The following is a 13,282-nucleotide window of genomic DNA, read 5'->3' as shown; positions in this document are numbered from 1 at the left end:
GGAGTATCCATACATGGAATAATCAAAGAAAGGATACTCTGAATGATTTAGGTCAACAAAGGGATAGGGGAACCCTCAAATAGGCTTCAAATTGAAGCCTAGCTAAGGACTAGGGTTTCATTGACATAAAGAAGCTAAGAAAAGATGATGTTGGCCTTGAATATGGAATTTTAACCATTGTAAATGATAGAATTTGTGATTTAAGGGTTCAAGAGGCTAAACCTTGGAATTTCATCCAAACGATCCACTCAAACTCAACTTTATGACAATTTGGCCATAGGAAACCATAACGACTTTCGTTTTAAAACCTAGGAGAGGTAAAGAAGAGAAAAATGTTTAAGTTTTGATGGATTTTGATGAACATAACCTTGGCCAGTGTCTAATGCTACAAGGGCTAATGAAATTTTACAGAAAATTTTAAAGAAAGATGAAATTTTATTGGAGTAAGTGGGGAAAATTTTGTTTTCCTTTTATAAATGTTAGCTACCTTTTTTATGAGGGGAGAAATCAAGTATAGATAATGCACACTAGGGGTTCTTCTATAGGTTTCAAGGAAGAATTATCATGCTAAATTTTACCAAGATTTCCAATAAGCAATATGCATTTAGACATGCAACATTTTAGAAACCCTAGATTGAATTCATTCACATGCAAAATATAGAAAAATCGGCAATAAAAGTACATTTTACACCAAGAAATTCTTCTTTCAATTCCAAAATGGTGTCTCCAATGCAAAAGCAAATCTCCAAGAAAAAAACGCTCCATAAAAATCACAGTATGCCAAGAAGCGAGTTAGATAAAGGAAATTAAACTCTCTCTAAGGAGGTTGAATTCAGATGTGTGATGATGATAAAATGGAGTGGAAAGATACTCTATTTATACGAGGTCTATCCCTTTAGCTTTACAAAATAATTAAGCCTACACGCCCTAAAACAAGCTTACTTTTGAGTGTTTTACAAGACAAGAGGTTACAACCTAACTTCATAGCTCAAAAGTTAAAACCATAAAATAATGCCATAAATGTCCACACACTTGGGTAAAATTCCTCTAGAATCATGATATCAACTCCTTTTTAAGCAATAAATTCCATGATAAAGTGCAAAATGGGTTAGGGAGATTCTCCACCACCATAATTAACTCTAAATATTGAGAAGCCTCAAGAAGTGCACTCAAAGTGCTTCCATGTCCAATAATCATGTTCTCGATGGCCTACGTCACCCTCTCAAGGGCTAGATGGCTAATGTGGAAACTTCTCTTTCTAGCATTGGGGCTCTACGATAAAGTAAACGTCTTCCATTGTCATTAACTGGATGACCATCATCATCTAGATTACGGAAGAAAGAGTACAAGTCCTCTATTGTAATCTTATGGATGACCATCATCATCTGGAATATGAAAAAAGAAATTCCTATCAAGTCGTGTCAAGGCAAGCTTGGGGGCATCCTAGGGTTGTTGGGTACACAATCAAGTAAATCCAAAAACTAGCAAGAGGAGCTCAATGTTTCAACATATGGGGTTGCTTTGGTTATCTCGTGGAATCATCAAAATTCTAAACACTCTACTATGAAGGGGCCTCACTGCATTCACAAGGTCATCACTACTCTCTAGAAGGTGCAAAACAATTTGGGCATGCTAGTGGAGTGTTGTAGGGTTCCCTCAAAGGGATTTCTTTTTATGTGAATAACCACTTGGAAAATCCATCTCAATATCAAATGATAATCACCAATCATTAGGGACAATGACTATAGATGCATCAGAGTGGACCATACTTAATGCTTGGGGTCATAATAACATTTCAAACTGAGATCACCTTCAAATATATAACTAGACCAAGTGTCATAAAAGTGTTCTCTCCTTGTGTTAGGGACGACTAGATGGTCAACCCTATTAGGTGTTTCCATCCCCTAAGGTAAAGTCGTAGGTACTAGTCCAACTCTTCAATCCATAGTTACATGTGATAATAGTGGAAATGGAGGGGAACTTGAGGGCAAGGTGTCATGGTCATGGAACAAACTGATGGAGTTCCAATATCCTGAGTGTATAGATATAAGGATGGAGCAATCGTGGAGGCATGAGTTACACCTTTCCTTGACCTACTTTTTACACCTCTTTGGTGCACCTTTTAATTATTTTTTGTAATGCTTTGACTAGGAGCATAGCTTAGGAGATTAAGCTTTCTTTTAATGATTGAGCATTTATTTACTCTTTAATTATGAGATAACTTATCGCTTATTATGGTTGGGCCATGTAAGAGTTCCTTTATCATATGATGGAGCATCAAGTGCTTAAGGAACTGGGTGAGGGCTAATGAGGGAAGTAAAGCTCATGCTGATATTTTTCCCACATGTTAATTAATGTCTCGACCATATTTTTCATTCAGTAACTTTCCTTTTCTTTCATTGTGGTCATTCTATGCTTTTAACGTTCTTTTATTTGCATCAATCTCTAAGGCAAATTTTCCAGCCCATAATTAAGGATGAGGATGAAAGAGTGCCAATCCCAATGAACCAATGACCACAAGCCCAAAGAATGGAGATGAAATATAGGGAATCATGGAAAGTGGAGAGTTAGAATATCATGGACATTCTACTTCAATCCAAAATCTCCCATATAGTGCACCTCCTATGACCCTCAAGCCTCAAAGGAGATCCCATTGGACTAAGGTCAAAAACTAACCTCCTTGGTGAAGTGAGAGAACAAATTTACAATCAAGATTGATCAATCATCTAGATCACCCATTAATTCATGTTAGAATTTCTGAAACATTAAGTAAAAGCACATGATTCCAAGCTGGTTAAAGTACTTGTTGAAGGATGACCCACCTTCCTTCAAGAGGAATGTTGGATGGGAGCGATATCTTACCAATGCAAATGCTAGAGGATCATAGCACAATGTCATGTACTAAGAAATGTAGGGTTGTTGGCTAGTTGGTTGTCCAAAGGAGAATTTTTTTCTTCTTTTGCGTTACCCACATCTTGGTGTGTAATAGTTCCAACATATGTAAAAGAAAAATATAAAATTGTATCTTCTTATCATGGATAAAACTACATCTCAATCATTGCCTACAAAACTCTTCTTGAAAGAACATATTGCAAACCTCAACATATAGTAGGGTTTATCTCAAAATCATGTCCTAATGTACATGTAATTTTGTTCATAACAATATTCTCCTTTTCCATTTAAGAGATCGTCTAGATTTTTCCCACAAGCGCATCTTGAACTATAGAAATAAAATGGGTCATTTTGCCTCCTTAACATTGGGTACCATAAATGCACTGGAACTCAATCAGAGTTGACATTAGCATTTAGTGGAAATGCCTCAAAAATGTTATAAAAAAAAAAAAAAAAAAAAAAAAAAAAAAATATGTAAACATGAAAATCCCCTTGGTCTTTTGAATTCAGTCAACTCGTGTGCTATTTTCGATTCCCAATCAAGTATTTTCTCCCTATAGAGGGTGTATTAGATAATTGTAGAATCCACTCCAACAAGTCTGCCAAATAATCATGCCATTTCATTGTAAGGTTCAAACAGGGTTGAAATTAGCATTTGGTGGTTTTATCCCTTCTTCCAGTAAGGGTACCTATTTCCACAAAATATAGAGGGGCCCTAAGGAGGAAAACCTATGGGACAACTACTAGAATAAGTGACAATAATTGTACAATGACCTACTATCACAATAGTCAATGTCCCCTATTCTTTACAAACCTTCACCGGTGGTAGGAGTCCCGACAAGATGGAAATCACTTGGACTAAATATATGAATGATTAGGTATGAAGTGATTCCACAAGGCCCATTCAAGGAGAGACATAATAATGGCATCAAACGAGAAAATTATCGATTACCTGTTTTTTGAGGTAGCAAAAAAAGCACCCGATTTTGAAAAGTGGTTATTCAGAATAACTTTTTTTTAGCATACTTTTGGCACTTTAAATTTTCTTATGTATCATTTTTTTTAAAATGTTACTAATTTTTATGTTGATTTTGAAAAGTGTTGATGCAGCATCAACCCATTTTTTTCGAGGGCTTATTTTTTAAACTTTAAATTTTTTTATGTGTCAAGTATGAACATTTGTTTTAAAATGTTAGTGATTTTCATGCTAATTTTGAAAAGTGTTGATGCAACATCAACCCTTTTTGTTTAGACTTATTTTGTACACTTTAAAATTTATAATGTATTAAGTGTGGATAAATTTTTCTAAATGTTGGTAATTTTCATGTTGGTAATAAAACATAAAAAATAAATAAAAAATCATCACTATATATATATATATATATATATCAAAAAATAAATAAATAAAGGGGAAAAATTAAAAAAAAAAAAACAAACAAACAAACAAACACATAATTTAAAGAAGAAGAAGAAAAAAACATCAAAAGCTATTTTTTTTAAAGTTAAAAAATAAAAATTGTGTAATTAAAAATAATAATAAAATGACAAATTTTAAAATAATTAAAATTAAAAAATAAAATAAAATAATCAAAATAAAAATAAAAATAAAAACAAACAAACAAAACATTTAAAAAAATAAAAACAATAAAAAAATTCAAGGAAGTTAAATGCTCTTCAAGAAAAACCCTAAAATGAGGAGGCCACGACTTAGGGTTTTGAGATATGTGATGATAATAGGTATTCCTAAGGTCAAGACTCTAGGTGATGAGGTAGGACCTCTCGAGGAATATCTATGTGATGCTTTGATTCTTCTAAGAGGCTCTTCGCTCCCTCTAAGAGACCTAAAAAAGATTTGCACGAGACCTAGGGTTTTGAGATTGTCCATGGACAAAGGCACTCTCAAGGTCAAGGGAAGGAGAAGAAAGGGTTTCTCAAGGTTTATTTCTCCAAATACTATGCTCATATAACCTTCAAGGAAGGTCCCAAATTAAGGAATACAAGTAAGGTTTCCCTTTTAAGGAACACCTAGGGCACAAGGATTTATGGACGAATAACCGTGAGAAATCTACCAAACTTGGAGATCCCCTAGGTGAGACCTCAAGGAAAAGTCTTGTCCTCGTCGAATCTGAATATTCTCTCTCTAGCTAGACATCCCATGAAAAGGGGCCAAAAATTTGAGGAGAAAATATGGAGAACAAAATAGTTGGTCACCAAACAACTTAGGTCGATGCCTTCTTCTTTGGGCTAAAGGAGTCCTAGATGCTTTAGACTGGCCAAATTTGTGTTCAAGGAGGTCAAAAGTTGATGTCCTAGCTACAAACCTTCAATAACTACCTACTGTTTGAATATGGAGTTTCATGAAGAAAAATAACATTTCATCACTAGGAACATCCATTGCATGTTATATCATGAGTAACATATGCAAGAGCCAACCAAATAGCTTCCAAAAATATCTTCAACAAAAATAGGGCACAACAGCATTTACATTAGTTGCAACAATTACATGCATTAGACATTTTCAAATGAAAGATTCCATCAACAAAAGAACTTACAATATAATCATGCAATATATCCATCCATATCCAAGAAGTACTTCCAAGACAAGATAGAAAATTAGCTCCAAATATCATAGTGCATCAAATATAATCCACAAGATCTCCAAAAGAAAAAAGTGTGAATTAGCTAAAGAGGTTGAAACCGCAAGTGTGATGATGCTGTCTCACAAATGAGAGTGAGTTCTATTTATATGAGACCTTAGAGGTCGAATATTTATCCTAGAGCCCCTAACATTATAATAATGTGCAAAATAAAGGCCTTAGTCACAAGCCGATAAAGTAGCTCTGATAAATTATGAATTAACCATCCAAGAGCTAGCCAAATTGATGACATCATGCTAATGTAGGGTCGTTGGAGGGCCACATTGAGTCCTCTTTATGCCAAAATGTGAGATAGGGCTCTACAAATCTCGAACAAGGGCATGGCCCCTTAGTCTCCATGCAATTCATCATGTGGGGCCCCAAATTAGGCATGTCGCACAAAAATTGGTCTCATGGATGTCTTGATGATAAGAAATCCTATATAATGCTCCAAATGAGGGCTCTGATGATGGTTCTTGTCCTCCCATGTCTCAAGGGTGAGGCAAACCTCCTATGGGCATGGATCAACTGCCATAATATGTTAAGCTAGTTGGGGCACACTGGTCCAAGTGCATCATCTCACGAATAATATGGGGCAATGAGCAGACTACTAATGCTTTTGAAGGTGCCCATGGCATGAAATGATGCTTTAGCACATGATGTAGTCCCATCGATCTCAACACATTCCATAGAAATGTCAATATGATTCTCTGGTGGGCTTGGGCCCTAATTAAATTGCCCATCCCATGATGAAACCACTTGCCAATTACATATAAGATCTAATACACTTCCTCACCATTAGGTACAATAATTCATTTAATGCATCTAAGTGAACCAAGATTGTTAATCAAGGGAAAATTAAGACTTCATAGTGGGATTCCCTTCCAAATTTAGGGCTTTAACCATGTAATAGTGTTAGCTCCCTAGGTAGGAGTCATGTGAATAAAGATGAGATGGATAGGGACATGGGGGTCTCAAATCCAAATTCCATGGGTTCAAGGATGGTAATGATGAGGAATGTCCACACATTTGGGTGTATAGGTGTAGGAGGGAGCAATTGTGGATACATGGCTTACCCCGACCTTTATTTTTCCACCCTTCTTCATTAGCCATTTTCCTTTTCTTGGTTTTTCTCTATATTACTACTCGAGGTTCCAAGAGATGAGATCATGCTATGTATGATATATGTAGTTATTACCCCCTTAAGGTGGGTTATTTCATCGCCCACCTGGTGTTGAGACATGCATGCGTTTCTCAATGATGTGGGGGAACTCATGGGCCTAGGAACGAGGGTGATGGCCATAATGATAATGGGTAGATCTCATGTTTGGCTTTTGTCAGTGTGTTATTTTAATGTCCCAACCATCTTTTGCATTTTATAATATTATTTTGTTTTGTTTCTTGCTTATGGCAATGATATGATTTTAACGTTCTTTTAGTTGCATCAACCTTTGGGGCAACATTTCCAGGCCCGAACCAAACATGTGGACAAGGGGAGGGGGTGTACCAGTTCTTGTAGACCTAGTGGTCATGTGGACCCAAATAAGGATAATGATAAAATAAGTCTCGTAATGTGTGCAGGGGAGTGAAAAATATGGAACATGAAAATGGGAATGTGCTACCAAAATCATGGTTTCCCAAGTAATTCCCTTCCTAAAGCCATATGCCAATAGGGGAGATCCCAAGGGACTGGGATTGAGGATTAAACCCCCATTTAAGGTGAGTGAACAAAACTATGATAAAAAACCTTTCCTTCTTCCAAGTCACCCAATAATCCATGCCCAAGATGCCCAAGGAAAAATAAGTGTTAGCACTCAATTTCACAATAGAAAACATACCTTTTGGGTTGGACTACCCACCTTCAAACATATGCTCTTGATAAATCACCGAGGGGACATATGACTGATGCAAGGAGCATAGATCAAATGACACAATGAATCGGCTACACTAGTGGCTTTCAATGGTTACCGATTATCAACTAAAGAGATATCTAGGAGAAAAATTCTCCTATGGGGTCACCCACTTTTGGTGGGTAACAATACCTATAGCAATTGTTTCAATAAGATTGCTGCAATTTTTTGGGTCAGCTTATACAAAGACCTAGAATTAGAAAAGGTGTACAAGCATTCAAAGATGTGTATATGGTGAAATCATGACATGAGGAGAAGATGAGAATGATTTTGAGGCTATATTATGACATAAAATACCAATGCTCAATAGTTGGAACCTTTAAGTGGCTGGAAAGAACGTGATGTATGCACGTACTGACATATTCCAATATGAAATTCCATTTGAACCAAGAGAACAATATCGAATATGGGTTGCTATACATCCATGTCTTATGTTGTGGATCTCAATTATTTTGTTATGTTTGGGACCACACCACCTAGAAGTGGAAACAAGGCCTAGAAAGTTGTGGGTTGGACCTAGAAGCAAGGCAGTAGAAGAGGAGTTCTTTGACACCCGTTTGGCTCCTTTATACAAAATAGAACAACTCATCTTGGCTATTGTTCCTTTTTCATGAAATATCCCACCACCAATAATTGTGATAGATGAGGCAACATTTTGGGGATTGTCTTGGGTTAATATCTCGCCATTTGAGAGAGTTGTTAATTCATCGTTTGCAGGTTTGTTTTAGCGGTATTGAACAACCAACAACCCATGAATTGTTCCAACTTGGTTCCATCCTTAAAACTAAGTGAATAGAATAATTTTCATGGCAGAATTAATTTCAAATTTGATTCCCTTCATTAGTCAAGTTCTAGAATTATCCTTTGTGGTGGAAGCCTAAGCAATTCCAAGGAGGGATACAGGAGAACAAAATTTTGATCCAGATCTCCTCTGAAATCATTATGAAAATTCCTATGGGACATTTTTTAATGAGCATAATGCTAATAATTTTCATCTTGGAATGATTATAGAACAATATCAAAAATCTGGAATTGCATTGCTGAAGGTGCAACAGTAACAAGTTAAACAACAACAACAATACATGTTTTATAATAGCAAGAAACCATGGATATTTTATTACATATATTCATACATAAATTATGGCATGTAAAAACACTTATCAACAGTGAAAAGGGTTCCTTTTGAGGGTTGTCAATAAGACTGCAGATGGGAAAGAAACATAATAAGACTACAAATGAAAAAGAAACATTAGAGTTCTAAATAATTTTACTAATAGCTTACCTATGCATAATGCATATTTATATATGATGGAAGGCACTGCAATAAATGTCATTCTTTGAGTGAATATGGCACTGCTACTATGGCAAATTTCCAACAGGCTGGGTGGAGGTCTTCAATCAGAAATATTTTGGTTTGTAATAACGCTATTAATTTCAATGGACAATGGCATATGAAACTTTGTGTGGTAGGTTATAAGGGCATATTTTTGAGTTTGGGTTTGGATACCAATGCACCAAAAATAATGAAGCTAAGTCCTGTGGAATCTCCACTACCACATGGATAATTGGTGGTCCCTATGATCATCACCAAATATTCATTTGTTCAACTCATCCAAAGGAAAACCTAGTGGTTTTGAGGATGTCAGTGCAATTCTACTTTTGGTTTAGCAGCCTACGAGTAACCCCCTAATAAAACCCTTAGCTTGGGGAGAGAGAGAGTGGGTGGAAAAATCAAAAGAGATGTGGAATATTAAGAGGTTTAGTTTCCACCCCTTCGCTACCATTGAGCCATTCCTGTAACTATTGCAATAATTTTAGTCCAAAATGGCCGATATTCTAATTAAGTAGTGGAATCTCATTTCAAGGTGATCAAAATTATGTTGTGGATGTTAAAGGATGAATTATTCTTTACAAATATTTTGTGGGGACTCATTTTATATTTTATTGTACATGTGGAAAAGCTACTTGCATTTTTTATTATTTTATATTTTAATTAGATAGTTCCAGAATTTAGACTAGGTCCAATGGATTTTATAAAAATATTATTTTAATGAAAAGGGAGTCCTTACCTCTATATAAAGGAAGGAATTATGCATTTGTAAGTCATGGTTGGATAGTGGGAGTATTATGTAGGTTTTAACCTTGTACAAAAATTACCTGAAAACGAATTCTTAAAACAAAAAAAATATACAATGACGAGAACATAAAACAAATATACACAGAGATTTCCCATGGATCACAAAACCGAGACTACCAAATTGATTTTTCATTATTTTCCTTTCAATAGTACAATACATATATATACATGTTGAAGCATTCGTAAACGCCAATCCACTAACTGGTGAGCCCCAGTATTGTAGCAATAATGCTACAACTCGTGGAACTCCCTTCTTTAATTTTATCAACCCGGTAGTTCGTAACAAACTTGGAAGCGACGGTGCTGTATGCACAAGTACTAGCTCTTGCCGCAACTGTCACTTGGTCAGCTGGCACAAGTCCGCTAGGAGCTTAAGCCAACTTCTATGAGCTCTTAGAAGAAGCTTTTTAATTGATGGATGAAAGCTAACTCGAAGGAAGCTAATCTAATTGCAAAAAGAAACTGAGAGCCAAAAAGAAACGCAAACCCTAGCAAACCCTAATTCTACCAGCTAGTCCTACTGACGCAAAGGAGAGCATGCAAACTACTAAAAGAGATGCCATTACTTCTATGAAGGTAAAATACATGTGTCTAGACTACCTCTATCTGAAGGAAACATCTTTTTGTATTTTTGTTTAAGTTGTTGGAATTATCATGCATATGCTTCTAACTATTTTTGACTGTGCAGAGGTGGATCAAGGAGGAGAAATGTTTGGGAAAGGTTGGGAAGGTTCATAGAGGGTCTAAGGGGTCCCTAACACCCTTCCAAAGAGTCTCACAAAGTTTGGCTGCCAAGAAACCGTGTTTATGAGCTTCTACAGGAAGTCTGCAGGGGTTCTACAGGATGTTTAGGATTTCTACAGGATGTTCTGTAATTCTTCTACAGGATGTTTCGAAATGGGATTTTGGAGCATGGATGGAGGGAAAAAGAGGGAGGAATGAGTATGGGGGTGAAATAGGGGTGTGAAGAGGTCTAGGACTTGGTGGATGAGGCTAAAGGGCGATTGGATTTGTTCAAGGATGGAGGAAGCGATGATGCACAAGAATGTAGGAATTAGGGCAAGGTGGGGAAAGTATGGCAAATTAAGGGTACGAATCATGGACTAAGGGTTGGAGCAGATTATCTGATGGATTATGGGTAGATAGAGAAGGATAACAGGTGCTCTGCAAGTTATTTTTCGAATTTAACAAATGAAGACTTGGAAAATCAAGAACCTAATTACCTTGACCTAATCTGACCTAGATAGTAGCAAAAGAAATGGAACAGAAGTTTATTTGCACAAAATCAGATGAACTAACTATGCAACTAAGCAATCATAACCCTAAGCATGCAGTCAAAACTGATATCAAGTTTGACAACTAAGAATCCAACACTAATACTTGCATGGTGAAGCAAAACAGCGTTTTTGTGGGCAGCAAGGTCACCTTTGTCCCAACTCACGATCCCACTGAGGGAGAGGTAAGATCAGAGGTGCTTGAGCCCCTTTTTCCAAGGATCCTTTATGTTATTAATCTATCCAAATCAATCTGAACATGAAAATCTACTTTAATCATCAAAAGCAACCTAAATAACACAACAAGTTTTAAATCTAAATAGCAGATTTTACTCTAAGAATGCAGCAAAGACACATAAAGGTAAACAAAAGAGGTACTGGGCGCTTGAGATGGGCCCAACCCCAAGAGCTACAGCCTCCTAAGAGAGATTTAGAGCTGGTGCAAAACTGGATTCATCTTTATTGATCAAGAAATGAAGAGTTACATCAAAACTGTCCACAAGGAGAACTTGAAAATGAGCTGACAACAAAACTAATCTATTGCCTAAAAATCGAACTACAAAATGACTACAACAAGACTATGAAATGACTAACTACCAGCTAACCAAAATGAGGCCCTAAGCCTTCTTATTTATACAAATTGAGGACCCCAACAGTCCTCCTAAACTTTAGGGACTCAGCTGCCCAAGACTTGTAGTTAACAGCAATCCTACTTGACTTGCTTGGCTGCCCTTGTGCTAATTGATTTGGTGGCCTTTGAACTCCGAGCTGATGGTGGAGAATTCGAGGTAAGGGCCCATAAATGAAGGGGACACCTTCCTACAAATCCTTTCCCTTGTTCTCCCACGAATTTGGCTGCCAAGTGCTCATTAAAACCTTCAATTTTGTCTCCAAGTTGACCAAAAAGGCTACACAAAGCACCCATTAGACTTGTTGGCATAATGACTAACCCAATTCACTCTATTAGCATAAATATAATAAAAACATGCAATAAACTAATGAGAATGGTGGATTAAGTTGAATTAGGAGGTTGAATGAGCCCAAATAACTATCCATTTTTGGGGCTCATCATCACCCCCCTACTGAAAGTGTTGCTCATCCTCTGAGCAACCAATCTATCTCCTCATCTTTGATGGCCCTGGTGGCCTCCTTGTCATGCCAAGCTCCTGAAGTGATGTCCTCTTCTCTGTCATGAAAACCATGCTTTTCTCTCTGCTTCTTCCCACTGTCTGCTCCTTTTCCTAGAGAATTCTCAGCCTTGGTATGATTGTGTAAGTATATTTAATATGATGGTTGAAATGGTGGTGAAAGGAGATAAAACCCATGGAGGATGGAAGAGAAGAGTGGTTTCATGCCTCCTCAACAGACTTCAAGCTTCAAATCCCTCTCCATACTTGATTCTGGCCTGCCCAAAGGCTTCTACAGGATGTTTCTGGTAAAAATACAGAACTTCCTGTAGAAAGTCCTGTAGCTTCCTGTAGAAGGTTGAACCATGACTAAATTGTGTCTGAACCCTGAAAAAAAATGAGTGTTCATGGAGGGGATGGATGCGCTTAGGGTGGCCAACACAGGTGCTGCCTCCTTAGCTAAAATCTCGGCCAATTTCTCCTTCTGCTGCCCTTTCTCTAAACTTCCTGTAGAAAGTCCCAAACAACGCAAAGCCTTTGAACTCATTTGATGAAACTTCCTCAAGAGTAATTCCCTTGATGCATCATCTAATTCAACAACTGATCCATCTGCAAGTTGTTGAAAAGCACTCCTTTCAAGCAAATTTTCCATGGCGCCCTTCACTAGCAGACGATTTTGTCCCATTGGTTCCATGACAATAACACCCATGGATTTTCGATCACAATCAAACTCCAATAAAGCCCGCCTCTTTGATCTTTGTATCCACCAATCACAATTGCCCAATTTCACTGTGCCACTGTTGAGAATGGCACTTGTATCACCTGCCATTGGGTCTGGAACTCCCATTTTTTCAACCAATACCTTCAAGGCTGCCTCAGTGGGAATACCAGTAGCACGGAACTGGTGACCTTGACAAGATATCCCTGCATCATTGCAAACTGCAGCAACTTCTGCCAGAGTTTCTCAATTTTCCCCCATATTATGTGCAGGCCAATCCAATATTTTTCCATCCTCAGGATTATATGTTGTTCCTTCAACAGTAAACTCTCTAAGTGAACCAGCACTGTGCCCTATGGCTATAAACTCACTGACAGACATCTGATTGGTTGTAAGAGTACCTGTCTTATCAGAGCAAATCACTGTGGTGCAACCCAAAGTCTCCACGCTCGGTAACTTACGCACAATAGCATTCTTTTGTGCCCTCTTACAAGTGCCAAGAGCCAAACATGTAGTAATCACAGCAGGCAATCCCTCTGGTATAGCAGCAACTGCCAGAGCAACAACAATCTTAAAGTAGTACGTACA

At 37.3% G+C, this 13,282-nt stretch overlaps 1 protein-coding gene across 1 annotated transcript in view; it reads right to left on the bottom strand.

The window, feature by feature from the left end:
• The window catches only part of LOC149254035 (calcium-transporting ATPase, endoplasmic reticulum-type-like), a 58,093-nt gene that overhangs the window by 43,747 nt on the left and 1,064 nt on the right, over window positions 1-13,282 (bottom strand). Inside the window, exons 3-4 of the mRNA XM_089454659.1 lie at window positions 13,096-13,245; window positions 12,534-12,900 (exon numbers count right to left, since the gene is read on the bottom strand). Coding sequence (XP_089310785.1) covers window positions 12,534-12,900; window positions 13,096-13,245 — 517 coding nt within the window. The remainder of the gene's footprint in view (window positions 1-12,533; window positions 12,901-13,095; window positions 13,246-13,282) is intronic.

Source organism: Pinus tabuliformis, chromosome 7 (genome assembly GCF_031772625.1).
Source record: "Pinus tabuliformis cultivar Carrire ecotype Pingquan chromosome 7, CPIR1, whole genome shotgun sequence".
NCBI lineage: Eukaryota > Viridiplantae > Streptophyta > Pinopsida > Pinales > Pinaceae > Pinus > Pinus tabuliformis.
Note: the sequence above shows the minus strand (reverse complement) of the source record. Positions and strands in the feature narration are given on the sequence as shown.